Below are 25,585 nucleotides of genomic sequence, written 5' to 3'. Positions count from 1 at the left end.
TCCACAAACATCGATGCTTAATCCGAATTTTTTATTGGGGACTTTTCAGCCATGCTAACTTTAGTTGCATTCAGGGAGCTAATAACAGGCTTGCTGTTTGAGGTACAGTGTTGATGAAACTTTGTTCTCCACCTTCACAAGACAAAATTTCACACTCAGCTTCTCCCCACCCACATTCAGCCCAACATTTTCTCATGGTTGTTATTATGAGATCTCATCTGGTTCTATGAAACTAGCTGCACTTCGCGGAAGCCACTACAAAAAATGTATTTGTGGGCGGAGCATGGATAGGTCAATGGCACAGAAAGTCACAGAACTTGAATAACTGGCTAATGTGTTGGCACACAAAAGCACAAAAATAAACATTGGAGTTTCACCTGTGTTAAGTATGCCTGAAGCCCTCATGCCAAATGTCACTATCAGCATGGGATTCAATCATAGGGACAGTTATGAGTTTAGCTTCATGGCCAGTTAGGTGTAGTTCGTACAACAAGGCATGCTATTCCCATGAATAGTGCTTGTTATGCAACTGCACATGTGAGCACTTATTAGTCTAGTGCTTTCAGTCTACTAAAAAACAGACAACTTTTAGAATATACTATAATGACCACATACATATAAACAGATTTTTTAACGTTCAATATAAAATATGATTTGGTGTTTTAACTTTAAAGAACTAAATGGCTAGTGTCCACCAGTGGGCCTTAAGTTTTATTACACACTCCTATAGCCTAAGAATAGCCCAACCAGTTTGCACTGGTTTTACAGGGTAAGAGATAGACTGTTATCATTATTATTATTAGTTTTATTATTATTATTAAGAACTGGTAGAGGCTTGTCAAGCTTTTTATTTGCTTAATTTAAAATAAATTAGGACTGATGTAACTGGCAGAAAAAATGCATAAAAATGTCATTATAATTAGTTAGTGGTCATTATGATATATGCTATAAGCAAGTTGTATGTGAAATTTCAAGGATTACATCTTACACTGTTAGAAATAAAGGTTCTGTGCAGGTACATTTACATTGTTCATCAAGGTACAAACAATGTAAATGTTCCCTCAAAGGTACAACAGTGGATTTAAGGTCCAATTGGGAACCTTAAATAAGTTTTTCCCAGGTGAAAAGTACATATTTGAACCTTCTATAAGCTAATATTTTAAAACAGAACAATGCAATAAACAGCCTGGAGACGAGACGGGGTGTGTGGAGTCAATACAACTTAAAAAATACAATTTCAATGGATTATGGTACAGTTTGTTGTTTGTTTGTTCCCTGACTAAAGGTACTGAGATAAACCCTTGAGGGTACCAACCCAGTGACAAGAGGGGTACTGCCCCAGTGATGGTTTCATATCTCTATTTCTGAGAGTGTGAACTAGAAAAACATGGGACTCCTCCTTACATAAGCTTCTGGTGAAATCTGCTCTAGATCTGCATAAATCCTTGGGAGAATCTTTTATCAGACTCAGATAATGAGGCTAAATGGGTTTGAATTCTCCTCTGAAGACAAACAAACAAACAAAAAAACAAGGCCTCCTCCACACAAGCACACCCTCAGATAATAGGCTTAAAGTGGCTCCTATGATGTAACTATGATGGAGTAATGGGAAAAAATAACCACTCGTTATAATCTGAGTTTAATATGCCAGTGACAGTGATTATAAACCCAGACTGTGCCAGCCTGCGGGGGTGTTAACAGATGTGATGGTGACTAATCACACACTAGATGACTGTGTGTCATACAGGTTCTAGACATTGTATAATGTTTTGATAGTGCACTAAAGTTTACACCCTGCTCTTAAACTCTCGCTCTGTCATTAACCTCCTATTACGTACATAATGACAGCTTGAGCTTGTATTACAACAGGCTGATGTTTATGTATGGTGGTGGCACTGCAGGTTTCTTCAGATGACATCTCCATTTCAAAGTGCCCTTTATTAAAGGGGAATTCCACCTATTTTTCAACATTTCACAAAAATTTAAATTAAGGTGTAAACAAAGTCAGTAAGAGTGGTTTGATGGGAAATGTGGCAGTCTGGGGGAGAATTAGAGTCAGAATTATTCACAATGGTGAAGGAATGGGACCAGGCGTATGAAGCATTTAAGATTTCTAAAAGATCCCTCAGGCAAGGCTATTCCACACAACAGTTATAAATGTGTTGTTTGATGCCTGAGACATCGTTTTATGAAAGTTTTCGAAAATGTTTTGGACTAAAACATTAAAAAAAACAATTTATAGGGGGAAGATTGCATTACCAACATCACACCAACATGAAAACTCACCATGCTGGTTCACTGGCCATTTTGGATAGCAAAGAAAATGTGCATATTTGCATTGTATGCACAATCACCTTTATCACCACTGTTGCAAAGAAAATCATAGTCAATAAGTTTGTCTACATGCACCATTTCACATCAAACCACTCTGAATGATGTCGTTTGCATGTCAACTATTTATTTATGCAGAAATTTTGATTTATGTAGTCACTATCAGAAGAAAATCTTGTAACCTCTTTTTCCCTTTTTTAAATTCTCATTTAAGTACCATCTGCTCTTTACATGGTGTACAATTTAGAACAAATGGACCAACGGAAATGGTCCGAAATGAATTAATTTACAGTAACAGGTGTTAATTTAAGAACATTTTTTGTCAGTCTCTTACAAAATGACCGTTTTTATTTGGTTTTCTAATAACAGTGATGAGACACAATTCCTGGGTTTTAGGAAAAAGCTAGTTGGCACATTTCTCATCTATGCAATACTCAGTCTGTTCCATGTGCAATGGATCTGGAATTAGAAATGTGTTCCCTTCATGGCCTGTGGAAAAAGAGAGTAGAAAAGAGATGTGTGGTTAGTATTGAAGTGCACTTTATGTCAGTGTGTGTGGTTCTAAAGGGAAATTCCACTTGTTCCTCCACTTCTGGTCCTTCATAACAACTACTGGTGATTTGTAGACATGCTGCTTAAACATTTAGACTTTTTAATCAGTATAAACTGTCCTCCTGTCCTCCCTAAACCACACTTAACTCACTGCCCACTGCTTTTACAAATACGAAACTATCCCTGTCCTCAATTCCTAGGAACACCTCTTCCTTGCAATTTCCATCTCACTGACTACCAGTGTTTTGTTCCTTTGGCTGTGGTCTAGCGATAAATCACAAAGCAGGAACAGGATGAACCGGACCCTTGCATTATGAACAAGGTCTTTTTTATCTCCAGGATTTCGGTGTTCACTGACATGCTAAGGTTGTTTTACTTCATTCTAGTAACTGTAAAATGATTTGTTTTTAAAAAATACCAAAATCAGAGTGTACTTGCTTGGTGATTGTTAAACCCAGTTTAGAGTTGCAAAAGGTCCACAAAGTGGAAAAAGAGAGGAATTGGCCTTTTAAATGTGTGTGGGTGGGTGGGTGTGTACACATGTGCTGTGTCTAGTCATCACTGTGCTTATTAAAGTGTTCCACCACATAAATCCAGCTACACTGTAGCATTTCCTCATTACCAGCACTCTAAACAACTATAATTGGTGTGTATGCGATTTATATGTGATGTCTGACCTCTTTTGTGTCTCCCTGTTGACAATGCAGAACAGCATCGTGCACAGTGGAGAAGAGAACAGCTTTAGTTACTTTGTCGTTGAAGAAACCTCCCTTTTCCAGATGCTCAATAACACAACCTGAGAGAGAGAATGAGACAGGAGAGAGAGAGAGAAAGTGAGAACTGTTGGTACACTGTGTTTTGAACTTACTGGATTCAATTGTGTATATGAATAAAATATAAAATATTTATGCCCAAAGTAAGCAAACGGAAAGATAAAATTGTCCACGTAGGTCTGTGTTGGCAGTGGAAATTGTTGTTGTTATTATTATTATTGATAACACTTTATTTGGAGTGATCCTTTGTAGATGATTAATAAACTCCTAAAAAACTCCAAAAAAAAACCTAACCTTACTCAACCTTACCCAACACCTAACCCTAACCCTGGCCCTAATCCTAAACCTAACCTTAACCTCTACCCAAAACCTAATCCTTGAGTGTTTGTTTCATCTAAAAGGACCACTCAAAATGCAGTGTCACCTCATTATTATTACTATTATTACTATTATTATTACTATTATTATTATTAGTAGTAGTAGTAGTAGTAGTAGTAGTAATAATAATAATAATAACCAGGCAGAACAGTCCTTCTGTAGGATATCACATCATCCGACATGTTTGTTTCAGTCATGTTCATGTGTGGAAGTGCTAGTATGTTAACATATCCTCTACATGAAACAAATCTAAATTATGGCATTTTTCTGTAAACTTCAGTGCACAAATGGTATGTATTTGCTGAGTTTAACATAAAACATAAAATATATATGATACTTTTTCCCTAATGTGTTAAATTCAGCAAATAAAGAGAAAGAGTGTGATAAAATTTGCAGAAATGTTATCTCTGTAGACGATGTAACTTGACCAAGGGTGCCCGAATTTTTGTATATGACTGTAAATTCAGAGCACTATTATTCAGCGTAACGGCTCTGCTATAATTACAGATCCAAAAAGAACAAAAAACAAGAAAGTATTTCAGACTGGCTCTGTGAACAGCTACAGAATAACACGCTGGCAAAAATAAAACCAGGAAAAACTCCCATATGCACAACCCAACTATAGTATGCACACAACACCCACACATACCAGCAGAAAAACACTTACAGACAGACACACACACACACACACACACACAAACTCCCTCTCTCTCTCTCTCTCTCTCTTTCTCTCTCCTCCTCTCTCTCTCTTGTGTGTGTTTTTGCATCCATCACTCACTCTGACAGCCTGATAAGAGCACTTTAACTCCAGCATCCCCGTAGTCTCTAAGGATCTGAGAGAGAGATGACAGATAATTATGCATTAAATCACATACATGAGATGTTTATAGCATGTTTGTTAGGTGTTTAGAAATACTTCGCAAGATGCTTATATCCACTTCAAACTGCATTGCAAATGATAAACTTGGCTAGAGATCTGACACGGTCAACATCACTAATCTTCTCATTACGATACTGTTGTAAGAACATGATAAGAACACTCAACTATATTATTCAGACAATTTTACTTGTTTTAAATAAAGAAATAAATGAATAAATAGTATCATTTTGAGCTGTTTACAAATACTTCATGAGTTGATTATTTGACAGTAAGTTCAGGACACTCACATCACGTAATGTTTTAACTCCCACCGTATCCAGAAAGTTAACAGGACTGAGGTCCAGTATGACGGCCTTGGGCAGGCTGGAGTCAGAGCAAGGGTCAAGCTCTGGTTCAGCCACCACTGCAACGGCCACCTCAAACCTCTCCTCCATATCTGACAGTTCTGGTGCCTCCAACTGGACAAAGCAGACAACAGCAGTTACCTGGGAGCTCACAGACTTGTACACACATGCATACAGTCGCCCACACACAACACTAAGCTCACAGAGCATGACTGTTATATTCTCACCATCTCCTTTGCTCTTTTCTTCGCCTCTTTCTTTGCCTTTTTCTGCTCTTTCTTCTCTTTCCTGAGTCGCTTTGCCTCTAGTTTCTTCTTGTGTGCAAGGAGCTTTGTTATATCTACCCCACTCTACACAAACACACATACACAGACATGTTATCTGTTTTTGTTAGCTTCGTCAGTGCAGTACATGGAAGGTTAGATCACACTGTGTGAGTGCAATAAATTCTAAGATTTTATTAGTCTGTATATTAGTATATGTGCACAAGCGCATGTAGGGTTTAGTGGGGCTATTTTATATTTATCCCAAAGCTAGTGTAGGTTCAGACACAATTACAAAATTCCCCCCTTAACCCTTGTGTGGTGTTCATGTTTTTGTCACTCAGTGGTCTGGTGGACCCACCACATTATTGTTTTTTTTTAAACCAATACAGCCATAATAATTTATATAAAAATTCCAGATCTTTAAAATGTCACAAGTGGCCAGCGTAGGGTTCTCCTTTAGCAGCTGTAGCCATTCAGCAGCCTGTCCATGTTGTCCACCCTCACACACACACATATACAAACACATACACACAGACACACACACTAACAGCAGGCCATGTAGGAGGAGAACAGAGTGAAGGGTCACAGCACCTCCACACTTTTTTCTCTGTGGGTTCACCCCAAGACCATGTGTAATATAATTGTGTTTACAGTGAGAAGTCAGTGAAAATGTGTTATTTTATATGTTCTTCACAGAAAATGAGCAAAGGCCACGGAATCTGGGCTTGAAATAATAATAAATCGCATCATTTTTTCTTTTGGCAAACATTGAAAATGGATCCCACAGACCCGAACAGAAAACAAGGGTTAAGTCACCTGAAATGGAAAGCATCTGTCCATGAAATAAATCAATAGGAGAATTTAAAATATGCAGTATCACAGTGTATAAACAATATTAATTTAATGTATTTTAAGTAATTTTAATGCCATTTTGAGAAATCCTTAATGCTGCTTTGAGACAGGTGTTTCATGTGCATATTACATATAATAGTATAGTATGTAATACACTTAATAATATACAAGTAGCCTGAGTACCACCAGTATAATAATGCTAATTTCTTCGATTTCTTCTATGGGAATTTTTGTTAGACCCACACGTTTCCCACACATGGTTTAGTTCTACATAGTATTAGAATTGAGTAATTATGACTGCACTGCATTGTATAATAGATACTGTTGTGTGTGAATGTTCCATGACTGTGTGTGTCTATGTGTATGTGTGTGTAAAACTACCTTCTCGTAAAGATGATCTGTGTACATCTCAGCGTTGGCAAAGTACAGAGTAGCAGAAGAACGGAAAATCACCAGACCAGGAATCTGCACAACCTGAAACAAAAAAATCACCCATATTAAACGCAGCACTGGACACACAGCATTAATCTGTCCTGAAAAAAAGAGGGAACTTGTTTCAGACAAGTCCTTAATTTCCTTCAAGTTGATTCAATACCCACATGGGAGTAATTAGATTAGATTGGATTTCCGGTTCCCAATCAAGTCTTTTTCTGTCCACTTACAGTGTACGTTACCAATTACACTCACTACTCAGCTCCACAGTGACATTTTTCCTGACCCCTGCACTGCTTAAGATGGGTGGAATTCAGGCTACTCCATCATTCAACCCAAACTACAGATATTAGAGCACTGTCCTTTTGTCTGTATCCAAAACAAGCACAGAGTTTGCCAAGAAGGCTTTTATGCTGCAGCGTCCAGGATGGAACAAACTCCAAAGTACTTTAAAGGCAATCCTCAGTGATTTTATTAGTCTAAAAATGGACATGAACAAACCTGTCAGAACCAAAAATGGTTTAAGCCCTTAAAGTGAGAGTTTGGCAAAAAATCAAACTCCCTTCCCCCAAATGTAGGCAATGTTCAGTGTATGGAGTTAGCTTCATTAGTTTTGCTCTGGACCTACGAGGCTAATGTAGTATAGAAGCTTATGCATCCAATTAGCATTATGCTAACTGCATGACTCCAACATTCACACACTTGTCTTAAACTGTGTTTAGCTGTTAAGCAAGATTACTTGATTTGTTTCACTCATTTAATTTAATTAATGGTAATTGTTGGAATGTAAGCTTCCTTTGCTTGTTAGCTAGGCCTACATTAGCCTCGTAGCTCCAGTGAAAATCTAAAGAAGCCAACTTCAGACGCCAAACGTGTCATGGCTGAACGTTTATTATAACACGGATAGTTCCAGTCCTAAAATCTTATTAGCTGAGCTGCGCTCAAAACCGTTGTAAAATCCATGATATACGCACACCTATGACCACCTCACAAGAGCTGAACTCCGTATTACTACGCCACAGCATGAAAAACCCTTGTGCTGTTCATGGAATAATCTTTGACTCTAATGCTGCTCGCAGGAACCACCGAGTGTATTGACAAAGTAAGAACCCATTTTTGTTTAAGTTGAGTGGCTGGCAACTCATGTTCTTGACTAGAACTAGGCTGATCAGCTAGCTAACAGGCTAAAAGATAGCTAACAGCCTAAACAACTCCATCATTAATACCACAGGCTTGAATTAAAGTACTTACGATATGTATTACTGTAAAAGGGCAATATAAAACATTAAAGAATGTTACTTGAATGACTTACATGCTACAAATGTCCATGTTTCAGTCAGAAGTAGCGTCAAACGGCTCCGTATTCCCTAAATAGTGTGCTAGCTATGGAGGTTTAGAAATTCTAGCCTTTGCAGCCAAATAGTGCATAATTTATCAAGGATGTATGTTGCTGAATCCCAAATTACTTTTTTTAGCTGTATTTTGCGCTGTTGGGGTGCTGGAACCAATATTTAAATTCCGACGTAGTGCACTGTGTAGGGAGCAGAAAGCCATTTGAGATTCAGCCCCAGTGTGAGAAGAGAGGCGCTGGATTGCTGCTAAATGTGACTCGGTGATGATTTGGTGACCAAAAAGTACTTATAAAGCAAATGTTTCTGCATCAAACCGTGTTGTGTTATCATATGTTCATAATTATATGACAAAAATGTTAAAAAGTTAATGAAATTAATGCAATATACAGCGATGGGTGAGCGAACGGTCTTCGTCTCATTGAGCGATTCATGGTTGCTTGGCAACGACACCATACTCTAAGAATTACATTTCTTAGCTGAATACTTGTTTTATGTCGATTATTGTCAATAATAATTAAAATTATTTTCTGAAAAAGTGTGTATTTTATCATAGTTTATGTTTGCCGCCATTTTATAAAAGCGATAAGCCACTTGAGACCGTGTGTTACTGCAATTTTAAGTTTGTTCTTAGGCACGAGGCAAAGCTCTCATGGCTTGTTGCTTTATTAGACCCTCAGGGTCTGTATGTGGGTTGACTCCTCAGTTCCTGATTCTCATAGCTAACATACATGTTAGTTTCATAGTAGTTACTGAATACTAAGTCTTAACATTAGGTGTATAATGAGACCAGGGTTTAAGGGGTTAATACACAGCTCATTCACCTGGTTTTGGTCCCTCCCTCTCTTAATTTCTCTCCTATTGTTGAGTTTCTCTCACCCCATTCTGCACTTTATCTTTCTGATACTCGTCTATGTTTGTGTGATAATGCAAGGCCTTTTGTGAGCTTGTCGGGAGCTGGATGCACTGGTTTTGACCATAAAAGACAACATTCACACCCTGACACGTGGAAAGCAAATCCAGAGCTGAAATAGGCCAAGAGCATGACACTGTCTTGGTCAAATTACATAACAAAATTATTTTGTTGACACATCCTCTACAGAGAACACACTTCTGCTCATTTAAATACAAAATTACTGTTTATTTGCTGAATTTGACATAAACATGTAAAACATAAAATGCTGACTGTGCAAAAGTTTTTTTTTCCCAGTTTGCTAAACTCAAGCAAATAAACAGAAATTATATTGTATATGATTGAATAAGACCAGAAAAAGCCCAGCATTTGGAAAGAATAAAATGTAATGGTAGAAGAAAAACTTATTTTGGCTCTTTTACTCACTCACCCCTCCCCAACCACCCCACCCCCAACCACACAAATCATTAATACTCCATCAGAATCCGAGAACCTGTAGCAAATTACCCCACAGCTGTACAGCTACAGTACATCACCCAAACTACAAATACAGTTCGGAAATAAATAAATAAATAAATAAATAAATAAATGCACAGTATATTAGTAATATAATAATGTGATCTTTCTGTTATAATTTGCTATAGCATGTTTGTACCTGATTATAGTCCTCCACTGGCCTGTAAATGTCAGTCCCAGGGACCTGACCAAGGAGAGAGTATTTGGGCCTGGAGAGAGAGAGAGAGAGAGAGAGAGAGAGAGAGAGAGAGAGAGAGAGAGAGAGAGGAAGCAGAAAGAGAGAAAGAGAGGGAGGGAGAGACAGAGAGAGAAGAGAAAGATGGGTTAAAGAAAAATAGAAAGAGTGAGAGAGAAAGAAAGAATGAAAGAAAGAAAGAAAGGCAGAGAGGGAAGTAGAGAGAAAGAGAGGTCAGATAAAGACAGAGAGGAGGAAAGAGGAGGAAGAGAGACAGAGCGAAATAGGGAAATAGGAAGAGAGGCAGAGAGACAGACAAAGATAGAAAGAAAGAAACAAAGAAAGAAAGAATCAAAGAGTGAGAGAAGCAAGGAGGGAAATAGAGAGAGGGAGGAGAGAGAGAGGGACAGGGAAAGAGGAGGGAGAGATAGAAGGGAAAGTGATTAAAGAAAAAATATAGATAGAGAGTGAGAGAAAGAAAGAGAAAGGCAGAGAGGGAGGTAGAGGGAGAGAGTAAGTAAGAGGGAAAGAGTAGAGAGAAAGGAAAGAAAGAGAAAGAGTGACAGGGAAAGAGAAGGGAGAGAGGAAGAAGTGAAAGAGGGATTGAAGAAAAAATATATAGAGATTGCAAGAGAAAATAAGATAGAAATAGAGAGGGGAGAGAGAGAGAGATAGAAAGAAAGAGAAACGGAAATATGCAGGAGCAGAAAGAAAAACATATGACAGAGTGAGATTATACATTTACTGTAACTATTGTTTGGTATTCGGTTTAATATTTTTTTAATGGTAACTGCTGGCGTTAAGGTGTAGATCCTGTTTAACACTCACAGCTGAGTTCTGAATATGACGGTCAGTATGGAGAAGGCGATGGAGGCGGCCAGACCCACATCAGGATTCAGCAGCACCGTCAGAATGAACGTCACCAGCCAAACCAGCTACAGAGACACAGTCAACAACACAGCTTACTAAATGAACAGCTTCAGTTCTGATAATCAGTTCAAAACTCCTGTAAAATATGTGAAATACACTCAGACATGACCGCACACATCAACTGAATTCTGTAGTAGTGTGTGAAGCTAAATAAATAAATGAACTCCATAAATAAAGTTATTAATTGTAATATGTTATATTGTGCTGTTCAGTATAGAACCCTGCTGGTGACATCCCATATAAATAATGCGTGGCCACACCTTATTAACACGTGGGAACGAGATCATAATGCGTGGCCACGACTTAGTAAGGTGTGGGAATGAGATAATTAAGTCGTGGCCATGACTTAGTAAGGCGTGGGAACGAGATCATGTCTTACTAACTTCTGGCCAAGCATTAAGACCTCTTTCCTACGCCTTACTAAGTCGTGGCCATGACTTAATTATTTTGTTCCCACACCTTACTAAGTCGTGGTCACGTTATTTTTACTTATACAGGATGTCACCAGCTGGGCTCCGTAGTAGTTTAGGGAAGGATCTTTAACCATTATTTTTCATGTAAATTCTTAACTGAAAATGAGTTTTTCAGGATATCATATTTTACACTAGTTAAGGGGCTTTTACTGTGCTTTGTGTTGTGCATAACAACACCCATTTCATGCGGTAAGTTCACTGTTGGTGGTGGGCAGGTGGAAAGCATGAGAAAAATGCCCAAAACACAGACCAGTGTTTCCCAATCCTGGTGCTGGAGGTCCAAATTTCAGTGCTTTCCTTGCTTTAACACACCCACTTTAACTGTGCACTAAACTCTCCATTTATGGAGGAGAAAATATACAACAAACATCAGAACTCCCCCTGCTATGGATGACAAAATGAGAAAATAATGAAGAAATAACTGAGCTCTGAACAGATGGGTAGAACGACAGACACTGGAGTTATGAGAGAGTGTGAGTGTGTGTGAGAATGTGTGTGTATAAAGGAACTGCCAAACCCGCATGCCAGACACTACAACACTGGACTGGACTGTGTGTGTGTGTGTGTGTGTGTGTGTGTGGGAACTAGTAGAAAAAGTCCAGACTTTAACATCTGCCCTTTAACTTCTCACTTTTCTGACCCTCCTTAATGTACCATTCACTTTCCACATGTCTGGCATGTTCATGGTTAGTTTCTCTTCTCTTTCTTTGTTTTTTCTTTCTGTTTTCAACACTCTCTCAGTCATCACTATTTCAATGTACCATTCCTTTCCTATGAAAATGTATATTTATTCATTTCTGCTCTGACGTCCCCCACGTCCTGCCTGACACTCTCTGTTTGTTTTTTGTAAGTATAGAAGGAGTAAAAAGGACTCATTCTCTCTTTCTCTCTCTCTCTCTCTCTCTCTCTCTCTCTCTCTCTCTCTCTCTCCTACCACATTTGCTGTGGAAGTTAAACAGATAGCTTGTAAGTAAAGATACTTTAGAGCTGCTATACAATTGTCCAGTTGTAGTGTTTAACCTGCAACTACAACATTAGTAGGGTGTTGCTCAGTTGAAGTTTAGAAATAATTTATGTAGAACTGTGAACATTTTATTGATGAATTCGTTTTGTTTTCTTTGTTTGTTTTTTTTTATTTTAAATTATTTATTTAGTCCTACCTCTACATTCCCTGCAAGCTCTTTTTTGTTCATAATATTTAACAATTTTTGAATTATTTTTGAAAAATAATGTGTCTTGTGTTTTGATAGCAAATTACTAGAAGCAGGCAATAAAGTTACCTTCTTATTCTATTCTATTCTATTCTATTCTATTTTATTATTTTTTTTGTTGTCTCTCACCATGTCCACTTTATTGGTCCTCCAGAGGCTTGAGACGTCTTTAAACTGCTTAAACATACCTTGCAGGTTCACATTGATAATAACAGCCAGCACCGCCTAGAAACACACACACACACACACACACACACACACACACAAACAAACAATTGTTGTATAGAACACTTCTAGGCATAATCTTTTCTCTCTCTCTTCTCCCTCTTTCTCTCTCTCTCTTTTTGTGCTGTTTGGCCTGCGTACCTTTGGCAGCTCCTCAAAGAGCGATCCAATCCACAGCAGAATCACCAGCATCACCACTGCTGATAGAGCACCTGCGATCTGGAGAAAGAGAAAAAGAGACGGGGGGAGGGGGAGTGGGCCAGAGAGACAGAGGTTAAAGGTTTCTTGATCTGCTGTTCATGAAGCAATCAAATGATCTCTATTAAAAAAAAAATTTGAGGGGGGTTTTTACCTGAGTCTTTCCTCCTGTGCTAATCTGCACCATGGTGCGAGACATAGAGCAGCTAATGGCAAAACACTGGAACATCCCTCCAATAGAGTTACTGAGGCCCAAGGCTATCAGTTCCTATAGCAGAGAGAAAGCAGTAATGATAATGAAGGGGTTAAAAATACAGATTATCCTCTACATTCATTGACCTGTCAGTGGGTCCTTTTCTTACTCCTATAATTTAATAATAATTCAAAAAGTTTTGGATTGTTTTCAATGTAATTAATGAATACTAAGCCTTGGGACAGAGATTGGCAACATGCGGCTCCAGAGATGCATGCGGCTGTTTTACTGCCCTGTTTCAGCTCCACAGCAGAATTTTTAGGTAAAAATAAAATAATCCTCCTATGCCTACACGCAGACTGCAATCTTGCCAGCTAGTAGCTAACGAAAAGCCAAAAGGAAAGATTTAAAACGAGCATTGATAATTTGGAGACGAATGGAGTTGATATGTTTAATCTGCAACGAGAAACACTAAAAACACTGTCAAACACTAAAAACGCTGTCAAACACTGAAAAGTCACATAGCTGAATTCAGCTCCTCATTTGCCAGCTTTTCGTTTGAATTTTCCTTTTCCACCTTAAATGGTGGCTGCTGCACCATTTAAGGTGGAACGAGAAAATTGGAACAAGAAGCTGGTGAATGAGAAGCTGACTTTAGCCTTGTAAAAAGTAGAACGTTGAGAGACATTTTACAAGAAACTATCCTGCTTTTCAAAAAGTTTCCTGCTGAAGATGCAAGAAAAGCAAAGTCTTCATATAAAAATTTATATAAAATTTGTTAGCCTATACTGGTACATTACCACATACTGAGACTTATTTACAGCCAAGATGGTAAAATGTACATAAAATACTGTGACTCCCAAGGTGCTTTGATTTTTGCTGAAAGGACAAAATGACTCTTCTCAACATGTGGGTTGCTGACCCCTGCCTTAGGATGAAGATGTACATGAAATTTAAGTGGTTAAAGGAATATTTCAGTGTTTTTTAACCTAATCTCTATCCGCCTTATGTATTGCATACAGTCTCTTGTAACAGACAATGATTTCCCTGTACTTACAAAAAAAACCTGTTTTAGCAGCCAGCTGTCAGGTGTTTTAGGTCAACAGGCTTTCTGTTCTTGTACTAAGTACTGGAAACCAAAATGACTGTCTGTGGTAACTGACTGTGTGCTACAGATACAGATTAGATTAAAAAATGTTGGATTATTTCTTAAATTTATTAATCAGTTTCACAACAGAGCCTCTCACCTGGTTGCTGTCAACTTTGTAGCCATATTTGAGAGCAAAAGTTCTGCCCAGAGAGATGGCAATTCCATATCCCACAACAGCCAGAGCGAATGCATCACCAACCATAGACCCCAGCAGAGAGAAATCAGGCAACTCTGGAGGCTGCAGACTACAGAGACAGAGGAAGACAAAGCGGAGAGAGAAAGGAGAAAGACTTTAGTCATATAAAGTCATATTAAAGCCGTACAGCTTTTAGCTTTATTGTTTTACTACAGTCAACATTAACACAGAACGTCTATAACACAAAAGCTACATGCACTTTCAGTGCTCTGTTTTCTGAAATGAGAGAGGGAGAGACAGACTTACCCTGATGGAATCTGGCCTACAACCTCCACTTTATACAGAGTCTTGAAATCAAACCGCCATGACACCACAGTGGCTATAATAATCTAGAGAGAGAGAGAGAGAGAGAGAGAGAGAGAGAGAGGATTATTCTTTTGAGAAACACACAAATTTATTTGTTTATTGATGCCTCTGAGCCATGTGATTTCAAGCTGCTACCAACAAAACTTCACTGGACAGCACATCATGCTTAGAGGAGAACGCTAACTGGCATTGAGGGTCATCCCTTGCAATCTCTTGCTAGGTCCAACACTTAGTCAGCAGAATTACATTCCAATGCTAATATTTGCAAAATGTTATTTAGTCAGGAATTCAGTCGAAAGTAACAAGAATGTCCCCAGCCATTGCATGTATTTGATAAATTCTATCACCAGCATAACATAATGAATCACTGATTAACCAAACTAGGTATTGGCTGCCATGAGGAGGTTTGGAAATAGTTAAACAGATACACAGACAGACATCAAATCACTACTTAGTTCATTAATGTTGTTTGTTTTTTTTGTTTTTTTTTATTGATGTTTTTAATATTAATGTTAAGATTATCTTAACTGGTAGAGAGACCCAGAGAAACCCAGCAGATACATAGCTTTTTAATTGTTATTTACTCAGCAATACATATATGTGTTTGTGTTTGTGGGGAGGACGTGCATGTGTGAAATCACTCACAGTTATGAGCTCGACCGGTATAGGAACAGGAAGTTTGCGTGCCAGCAAGGAATTCACTTCCTTAGCAGAAACCAAACCTACGATGGTTACAATGCTCACAACCAGCGTACCAATGTTTGTCCCACCAAGCAATGAACACACATCCAACACCGTCTGAAGACGAGAGAGAGAGAGAGAGAGAGAGAGAGAATAAATACAGGTTGCTCATGTTCTCCCCACCACTAGGGGGAGCTAAGCCAATGTCAAACAATCACATTCATGTGAGGAAAAGGGAAAAATGTACATATATGTACATAAATGTGTTAATACTCACATATATAAGAGAGAGTGGTCCGCTGTAGCGCTGGGGGTTGATCTTAAACATGTATTTGAACTGGGAGACCATGACATGAATGGCTGCTCCTGTAGTATAGCCTCTAACCAGTGGCTCTGAGAGATACGTCACTACGAAGCCAAACTGCACCAGACCTAAGAGCAGCTACACAGACACACACACACACACACACACACCCACACACACACAGAGTAACAAGTTTAGAAGCTGAACCCAACCCTGACGTAGCCCAACAAAATTCTGACTGAACCTAAATATAACCCTGCAAAATTGTATCTGAATCTGACTGTAGTCTGATTGAATTCTGTCTGAGTCAGACTGTAGTCTGATAGAGTTCTGTCTGAGTCTGACTGTAGTTTGATAGAATTCTGTCTGAATCTGATTGTAGTCCAACAGAATTCTGTCTGAATCTGATTGTAGTCTGATAGAATTCTGTCTGAATCTGACTGTAGTCTGATAGAATTCTGTTTGACTCTGACTGTAGTCTAATAGAAATCTGTCTGAATCTGATTGTAGTCCAACAGAATTATGTCTGAATCTGACTGTAGTCTGATAGAATTCTGTCTGAATCTGACTGTAGTCTGATAGAATTCTGTCTGAATCTGATTGTAGTCTGATGGATTTCTGCCTGAATCTGACTGTAGTCTGATAAAATTTTGTCTAAACTGTCTGTAGTCTGATAGAATTCTGTCTGAATCTGATTTTAGACTGATAGAATTCATTCTGAATCTGACTGTAATTTGACAGCAGCTTCAATCTGACAGTTCACACCTGACTTTAGGCCTACTAAATCTTGTCAGAAACCGACTATAGTTCAACAAAATTCTGTCTGAACCTGATCAGAACCCAAAAGGCGCCACCCAGATAATGAAGGAAAGCATTACTGGACAGCGCTAACCTCATGGACCTTGCAGCCTCTCCTGCCTAGCAAATTCAGTTTTATTAAAGTGATAAGGGTAGACGAATAGATAAAAGAGGGTGAAAAACTAAAGAAAGGTAAATGCAGGCCAAAATCTGTACAAAAGATACCCAAACATGAAATTTAAATCTGACCCAAAACTGACAAATATTTGAAAAATACCAAACAGAAAATGAGAGGTCGGTCCCAACAGGTTCAAATTAATATTTGAAGTTCTAGTGCAGACACACAGAGAGACGTACCTGAAAGATGCCGGAGAGGAAGGTGACAGCTGCAGCAATTGCGATTCGCTTATTATTCTGAGCCACAGTGTCTATGAAGCTGTCGTTGGTATTATTACTCCACACTATGAACTCTGAATCTGGAGCCAGGCGCTCGGTTACACTGCCGATCATTACACTCATCACTGCATACGTACCTACACACACAGTCAGACAGAGATATGGGCACTTGGTACTAGTGGTGTCAAAGTTAACGTGTTAATTGACACTAATTTTTAATGCTGTTAGCTAATTATCCTAGTTTAACCCCTTGAACTATTTGTAGTTTGAGCCTGAAATCCAGCTGCTCACACATTGTTGCTATGACTCCACCAGTGTAGCCTCATTTAGATGTGGCTTTTAAATATAAAGTTCTACTAATTGCTCTCTTGCTAAAATTAAAAATCCATCTACTGCTATTGTGAATGAATCACTGAGGGATGTCAAGTTTTAAGTAAGCCAAACACAGTGCTGATGCAGCAATATCAGTAATGTTAGGACTGGTGGATGCCTTCAGCAGACCACACTGGACAGTGCTTGCAGGAGAACTATAGATAAATCAATGAGCAGCAAACTAACAGAAGCTCCAATTCTCCTCGTAACAAGATGTGAGATCGGTATAAGAGTAAGTCTATGATTGTGTAGGAGCTAGAACCATTGACTGTATATAGGATGTATGTGATTGGTTGAAACAATACAATTAAGTGTAATTAACTACACAAAGCAATGATTAATCACGATGGATTAAATTAGTCATCTGAGATCCCCAATTTCTACCAACTCATCTGATAAACCTGTAGTCGTTTTGTGTGTTTACATGTTTGTACGTACCCACTGAGATGTGTTTAGAAGTCCCGAAGATGAAGTAGATGAGGATCGGATAGAAAGAGGAGTAGAGACCAAACACAGGAGGTACAGCAGCTAGCAGTGCATATGCCATACCTACACACACGCACACACACACACACACACACACACACACACACACACACACACACACATTCAGTTTAATGGGTCTGTTTATGCATCCTTAAGGACTGTTTTGAGTTGGCAACCTTGTTATGCTTTCATCATTTTTATGTACAGTACTGTGCAAAGTCAGAGATCAAACTACATTCAAGGCCAAGTTATTCACATTCAGAAGATGTTTCAGAGATTAAATATAAACTAATTCACTTGCACAAGGAAGGGAAAAGTCAAAAGGAAAATAAGTGAAAAAAACAGTAGTTTCCAAAACTGGAGTTCAAAAATGTATACAAAATGTATAGAGAACATGAGGCATTGAGAAAAGAACATGAAGACATTATTGAGAAAAGAAAATAGACAACATTGCAAATCAAACAAAGAAGATTAAGAGACCCTTATTAGCCCACAAAAGGGAAATTTCACCTCCACATTTAACCCATGCATGCAGTGAAACACCACATACACTAGGGGGCAGGGAGCACACTTGCCCGGAGTGGTGGGCAGCCCTATCCACAGCGCCCGGGCAGCAGTGGGGGGTTAGGTGCCTTGCTCAAGGGCACTTCAGTCACATACTGTCAGCTTAGGGGATCAAACTGGAGACCTTCCAGTCACAGGGCTGGTTCCCTAACCTCCAGCCCAGGACTGCCCTGAAGCACTCTGATGTGTGCATAGTACTGTAGTATATTGTCTGTTTACAAAAAAAATCTCCATTTTTGTCATTTTTTATTTAAACACTGCAGCGGGTCCCTTTGATGGTGTGAAAATATTTATGAGGAATGAACCAGCAAAAATACTCTAAAATGACTTGTAATAAAACTTCTTTATGCTAGCTTACATTAAAAGTTAAATTTCTTGCCTTCTCCTGTAAAGTTACTATTTTGGAGATGCATGTTTTTCTTTGGATGGTGACGATATATGAAATCTTCCTCTTAGCTTAGGGCAACAAAATGGCTTAATCCAGTCTGGTTTCAAGTGTTCAGTAATGGAGGATGAGTAAATAAAAAATGAGTGTGTGACCTTGTGGCAGGTGCATGATGCCCACGCTGATTCCTGAGACCAGGTCTCCAAAAACATTTTGTTTGAATGGGTAACGCGGCAGCCAGGACAGCAGAGGAACACATGACAGAAAACAGCTCTTCACACGAGGACCAGAGCACCTAACAAACACACAGACACACACACACACACACACACACACACACACACACACAAACATAAGTGTCTCAATTCACAATTTTTAAATTATATTTTATTGCTACTAACTGCAATGGTAATAATCAAAGATTAAACAGGATTAAACACTGTTCCATGAAGGTAAGCAGGCTTGACCGTAGCAAGCTAGCAACACAATGAAAGAGCAGATCAAAGATTAAGATCAGACTCAAACAAACTCGTTCAGAGTAGTGTGGTGAAATGTTATGTGTTAGAGAAACTTACTGAGTCAGAATTGTTTACAGTGTTGGTAAGAGGAACCAAACGTCTAAAATTTTAATGCCTCTAAATGCTTCCTCTCTAAAAAATTCATAGCTTGATGCCTGAGACATTATTCTAAAATATGTTTAAGATAAATATTTTTAAAGCCAGTTGTCATGGAGAGGTACATGCAGGATGTTGTACGGCAAAATATTAACTTATTTTTTCAGATTTGTTACTATTTTATTATTATCAACATTGCATGTAGAAACATAGAAGTTCACTGGTCGTTTTGGATAGTAAATGAATCACAATCGCAGGTTCCTATCACCACTACTGTAAAGAAATCCAAATTTAAATGACAGTGTTTACACTCAAGTTATTAAATTATATTACATCTTTGAAAAAAACAATAGAATTCCACTCTTAATAAGAAGCTGACTGACCTTGAAGCCTTAAATAATTAAATGATGGACTGTAAATACAGCCACTGCTCCTGCCTGTACTGTTGCAAAATGTTCACCTACTGTCTGGCATTAACCCAAAATGCATGAGTGTGCTGCATTTAGTAATTTAACAAGTGATCCTAGCTCAGTGAAACAAGCATAACAGTTTAGATACATACAGTTTAGAATAAAGGTTACTTGTTGTTTGTTTTGTGAAAAGAAAAACATAATTTTTGTCATTTTTGTTTGATATAGAAACAAACAGGAAACAGAAAATATCCAAAGTGCAGATCCAATACAGAATGTAAATCAAACGGAAATTTAATACATAACTGTGTAACTAATTATGTGATTATGCATTTGCATTTTGATGGTATAGCAGAAAGACAGTAACAACTCAGGTGTCAGGCTAAATTACATAGTCAATGGGGGATTCTCTGTTTAGTCCTTCATCTGTTTGTGGAAACACTGTCAGTGGAACAAACCCGTAAAATGTGCATTAAGTGAACACATTAAGTTTTGTGGGGGATTAACAGCAGCACAGTGCAGCAGTATCTCTCCTACAAAGTGCAGCAAAAGCAGATTTGTCTTAGAGAAATGTATTGAGTCAGCTTCTGCATATTCTATAGAGATACATTATAAAACAGCATCAGTCAACTTTCATGTAATTAATCTCTTAAAACCAGTGTATTCTGCAGGGTAAACGAATTTGCTGACGAATTTCAAACACAGAGTCAGACTTAATTCCACCAAACAGTGAGAAACATTTCAAAAGATCTAAAGAAAAAACAGTACAATTAAAAATTAATCATGGCAAAAACTTCACATTCAAATCTAATCTAAGAGAAACTGACCAGACACCAATACAAAAGTTGCCAGACAGATCTGAACACTGTGACACTAGGCAGAGGCTTTTCCCTGTAACGGACTGTGCATCATAGCTAGGGTTGCCAAGTATTGGCCTTGAGACATAAAGAATTACCTGAGGCCTAATGGTTTTATTGAAAACAAAAGATGAAGGGAATAAAATTAGAGTAAAAAAGATGCGACACAATAGCCACATTAATGTATCTTGTCCTTGACAAAGTGAAGACTATAAACAGAAAAACAACCCAGTAACCAGCTAACTTTAGTGGCCCTTCATAGCGCTAAAAACGTGCCTCAAAGGGTCATTTGAGCAATACCATAGACTCTTAAAAATAATAGTTCTTCAAGGGTTCTATAGTAAAGAAAATGGTTCTATATAGAACCATGAACATACAAAGAACACTTTGCATGATGTAAGGGTTCTTTGCATCATTAAAGGTTGACGGAGAATGTGCTGTAGATGTTTCTATATAGAAGCTTTTTAAAAAAGGTTCTATATAGCACCAAAAGGGTTCTTCTATTATTATGATGTGAAGCCTGCAGCAATAGAAGAATCCTTTTGGTGCTATAGAGAACCATTTTCAAGGTTTCTACAACACATTCTCCATAGAGCTGAGGAACCCTTTCACAATGTAAAGAACACTTTAAAAGGGTTCTTTGAGTGTTCATGGTTCTATATAGAACCATTTTCTTAACTGAAGAACCCTTAAAGAACCATCATTTTTAAGTGTGTAGAAGAACCACTTTTGGCTCATTAAAGCATCATGTTTGAAAAGGAGATGTGTCAGTGTGAAGAACTTTTAAAGGTATAAAGGACCTTGTTGTAACAATAACACTTTTTAGTACTTTATAGAACCATAAAGGCTGTTTAAAGAATGATACCAGTGGTTCTCAAACTGGTTCTCAGGGACCTCCAAACTTGCTCCAACCCAACTCGCAACATATAAAGATGGAGCAAAAATGTGGATCATCTGGGGGTCGACTGCCATATACAACAGAACCACTTAACTGAGCAAAGAACCATTTACACATTCAAATGGTTCTTTGAGTGTTCATTGTTCTATATATAACCATTGCCTTTCCTAAAGAACCCTTCAACAACTACTTTTTAAAGGCGTAATGTAAAAAATTCTATTTCAATTTAAAGATTCTTTCTAGGTTCTTGGGACTTTACAAAGGTGCTTTTGCACTCACACTAATATTGCTCTAAAGAACCCTCCATTGAAAGGTTCTTTAGGGAACCAAAAGTGGTTCTTCTATGGCATTGTGTAGAGGGCCCTGTTTGGACCTTTAAGAGTGTTCTGGAGTTCTTATAATAACAAGAAGTTTGGCTTAACACCTATGTGTGTAGCGAACCACCTACCAATTAAAAGTGAACAAAATAAACAAATAGACAAGTAAAAACTCTCCCAAATCACTGTGAGATGGAGATGATAACCCTAATCTTAGCCCTAAGTCCAGAATTTTCCACTCTTAATGATAATAATCTCTAGGGATGCACCGTTATGGAAATTATGGGCCCACATATCTGATATATTTTTAATACATCTGCTGATGCCGAAGGTTGCGAATCCAGCAAAATGAATAAAATACAGATATTTTAGCACAGGAGCCCCGTTTGAAACATTGGTAAAATCTAAACATCTAAACTGTCCAACGCTGATAATTTATCTTCCAATACGATGAGTTTCTGATTTCATTGTGCCTCCCTAATAATTGCTGATCTTACCTCATGGACTCCTTGAATTTCTCCGAAAGTGAAGTTTTGACTTCTGATTTTTCTGCCACAGAATCGACTTCGATTTCATCCATGACGTCCCGCTGGATGAGGTATCCCACCCTTCTTCTGTTCTCCATCTCCCCCATCTTGCTTTCAGTGCTGTTGTTCCTTCACAGCCTTCCTTCTTTTCTGTCTGAGGACCTTCAGGTGCTTCTGTGGTGTCTTTCAAAAACAGACGATGCAAACAGTGGTTCTCACCTCAAACAGTCCACACCGGCTCTACTACTAGTTTGATCTCTAAATGAAAATCTGTCTTCTGGAGTGAAGATTAGCCCTCAGCAGTAGATTAGCAGACCACGTGGAAAAGTCTAGATCCCTATCTAGATCACTATCATGAACTCAGCAAAGAGATCCTTTAAGAACTAATGCTGTTTTCAAGATTTAAGATTAAATGAAAAAGTTCTATAGTTATCAGTTTGAGTTTGAATGAGTCGTTGATGTTTGTTATCCTGCACAGAAAAGCTGTGACCCTCTCTACATCTCTCTGTCTCTCTTAGTGTCTTTAGACTCCCTCGTTAATGTATATCCTCTCCTGTCTGCTATTAATGTGGTCCACATGCGCAGAGATTTGTTCCCAGAGTCTCCGGACTAAAGAGCAAAGTCTCACATCCAATAGAAGGAGGGTTGCAATAGAGAAAGAACAGAGAGAACGATAGAGTGACAGACAGACAGACAGACAGCCTAAGGGGCTGGATCTTGGAGTCCGTAGTAGTCTTATCTTTACTTGATTAGATAGGAATTCCCTTCATGGTAGTTCTGCTCTATCAGGTTCTTAATGCCGCTTGGAGACATCATGTACTATTTTTCTCACACTTGGCTTTCTAACCAGCATGCTGACCACATAATTGGTCTTGGTTCGGAGTAAATGATCGATACTAGATAGAGTGGGCTGACCATTTCCACAGCTCTGTGCACAGTTAGCAATACAACTGTTTAGTTACCCTGCTAAATGACCCAAATATGCACTTTGACCCTTCTTTCACCTTGAACCCTGCAGTTTGACTCCCCTCTCAGTTCCAGGAGCTTTAAATGGTGCAACATGAAGCATCATTTATTATCTCTAGCTTGTTGTGAAATGTCACACTCATAATTTCTCACCGCAAACTATCTCAATAGTCTAATTTAACAGTGAGGAAGCCTCAGGGCCTGTTAGGCCTAGTGATTTAATGATGTCTGTAAAGTTTTTATTAAATAACTTCATTTCATTGTTTATTTTTGGTAGAAAACAAAAAGGCTAAATTCTTGAAGTGCTCATCAGAAAATGAACCAATAAGAATATTTCTGTTTGTATCTAGGTTATTTATTCACTTCCTTGTAAAATCATCCTGTAACCACTACAGCCAAAACAACATTGAGCAGGATTAAAAACAAGTATGAGGATTGTTATCACCATCAGCGTCATCATTTGTTAATTGTAGGGAGGTTCCAGTGTGAATAAGCTTTACTGAAACTGATGTATTCATTTACAACTGATAATTAGGGCTGTTTATAAGACGTGTTTGCATGTGTGTGTGATTATTATTAATCAGGGCAGATATGAGGACAAGGTTTGCTTTGTGCTTGCCAATCATTAATAACACCCAACCCACTGCACTCATGTTCTTAGAGGCAAAGACTGCAGTAACGGCTGCCAATACTTCATTTATCTCAAGCATAGCAGGCCTGTCTTCACTGGATGTGAATCAATAGGTATCAGTACATCTGTACAACATTGCAATGGCATTTTTTAAGAATACAAAATTTACTAAGAGATAATATTTCACTTCGTAGCACTGCCTGATTCCATAAAGTCAGTGCTTTATCACAATCTTACCAACTATGCATATAATCAATCTATCTACACCTGATTATAATGATGGGAAGCATTAAATGAGCCCAGGCACATTTCATTAAAAGACACATTCCAGCATAAAACAGTGACTGTTACTTGGAGTTGAGAACTCTTTCTTGGGTACCTCACACCCACTAACGTGCATTCTGATATAAGGCCACGCTTGATTTATTAGAGCGTTCATTTGCGTTGACGAGAATGAACTGATAACCACTTTCTCTGGACGGTAAACATCATTATTGCTATGTCTCATACTTTGTTCTTATGTATATTAGTTGTACTTCATTTATTGTTGGGCCTTAAGATTTGTTTTTCATTAATACAAGCAACATCTACTTAAATTGCATTTGACTTTAGTGTATTACGCTTCTTTACTTAAACTGTGCCTAGTGAAGCTAGGCCTTCACTTTGTTTCATAAATGTAACAAATAACCTTTACTCCAATGCTAATCCTGCTAGCCACCCTATAGGATTTCTAATAGTATGGTAGCACTAAGATAACACTAGTGCTGTCCTAGATTAGACACGCATAATTAAGGCTTAAAAAACAAATTCCATTTTTTTAGTTTGAAGTTTGTAACAGAAATTTACATATATTTTAAGTTGTATGTAGCAGTTTTACAGTCACTACATCAGAAAAGAGCCCTGGCTTTGAGCTGCCACTGGTTTCCATTCCTAAAATCAACTGAAACCTGGTGAACTACTGCTCAGAGTCATCAGTGATATATCTAGGACTTCCAGAATGTCTGAAGTGATGTTTTTCGTCATGAATTCTGCCCAATCCATTTTAAATATGAACATGATTGGCTGATTGCTCTGCCATTTACTAATTATGATGGTAGTTAATCTGATCTACCACTTACTCATCATGCTGGTAGTTGATCTGATCTGCCACTTACTCATCATGCTGGTAGTTGATCTGATCTGCCACATACTCATCATGCTGGTAGTTGATCTGATCTGCCACATACTCATCATGCTGGTAGTTAATCTGATCTGTCAAATACTAATTATGCTGGTTGTTAATCTGATCTGCCACTTACTAATTATGCTGGTAGTTAATCTGATCTGTCACTTACCAATTATACTGATAGTTAATCTGATCTGTCACTTACCAATTATACTGGCAGTTAATCCTCTGTCCAGCTCTTGAAGGGCTAATCAATGGGAAAGCTCACATGGCTGTATCTACCTAGATAACTATAGGGAACTAAATCCTGATTGGTCGATTTTGCAATGGGCATTTGAAGATTTTAAACCTATTATTTCCAACCAAAATTCAATGATGAAATATAAATATTTCTACAATATGTGCAGAGTTTAAATACAACAAGCATGATGACTCTGTCAAATAAAACGAACTGGAAAATACTGGAAAATCCCAGAAATCTTTAGAAGGCCCTGAGGGTTCACTGACTATGTGTAGAAAGTCCCTTCATTCTACACTGTTTTAGTACTCACACTGTGTGAAACCCTGTCTT

At 38.2% G+C, this 25,585-nt stretch overlaps 1 protein-coding gene across 1 annotated transcript; it reads right to left on the bottom strand.

Annotated features, from left to right (window-relative positions):
- Positions 1-1,277: 1,277 nt before the first annotated feature.
- slc26a6 (solute carrier family 26 member 6) lies at positions 1,278-22,823 on the bottom strand. The gene is made up of 19 exons (XM_036579111.1): positions 22,223-22,823; positions 18,785-18,924; positions 17,633-17,743; positions 16,784-16,959; positions 15,602-15,766; positions 15,289-15,441; positions 14,584-14,666; positions 14,239-14,386; positions 12,953-13,066; positions 12,742-12,819; positions 12,505-12,600; positions 10,590-10,696; positions 9,726-9,795; positions 6,758-6,850; positions 5,486-5,608; positions 5,202-5,372; positions 4,813-4,867; positions 3,561-3,679; positions 1,278-2,820 (listed from the first exon to the last, which is right to left on the bottom strand). Exons 1-19 carry the CDS (start codon positions 22,357-22,359, stop codon positions 2,797-2,799), a joined length of 2,163 nt encoding a protein of 720 aa, XP_036435004.1. The 5' UTR covers positions 22,360-22,823; the 3' UTR covers positions 1,278-2,796.
- Between the last annotated feature and the right edge of the window lie 2,762 nt (positions 22,824-25,585).

The sequence above is a fragment of the Colossoma macropomum genome, unplaced genomic scaffold (genome assembly GCF_904425465.1).
Source record: "Colossoma macropomum unplaced genomic scaffold, Colossoma_macropomum, whole genome shotgun sequence".
In the NCBI taxonomy this organism is placed as follows: domain Eukaryota; kingdom Metazoa; phylum Chordata; class Actinopteri; order Characiformes; family Serrasalmidae; genus Colossoma; species Colossoma macropomum.
This window is presented reverse-complemented; position numbering and strand designations above follow the sequence as displayed.

Coding starts and splice junctions, on each gene's coding strand:
- slc26a6 (XM_036579111.1), bottom strand. CDS start 22,359: ATGGGGGAGATGGAGAACAGAAGAAGGGTGGGATACCTCATCCAGCGG. Junction 15,442..15,601: donor GACCACTCTCTCTTATATAT/GTGAGTATTAAC, acceptor TCTCGTCTTCAG/ACGGTGTTGGATGTGTGTTC. Junction 14,667..15,288: donor TACCGGTCGAGCTCATAACT/GTGAGTGATTTC, acceptor CTCTCTCTCTAG/ATTATTATAGCCACTGTGGT.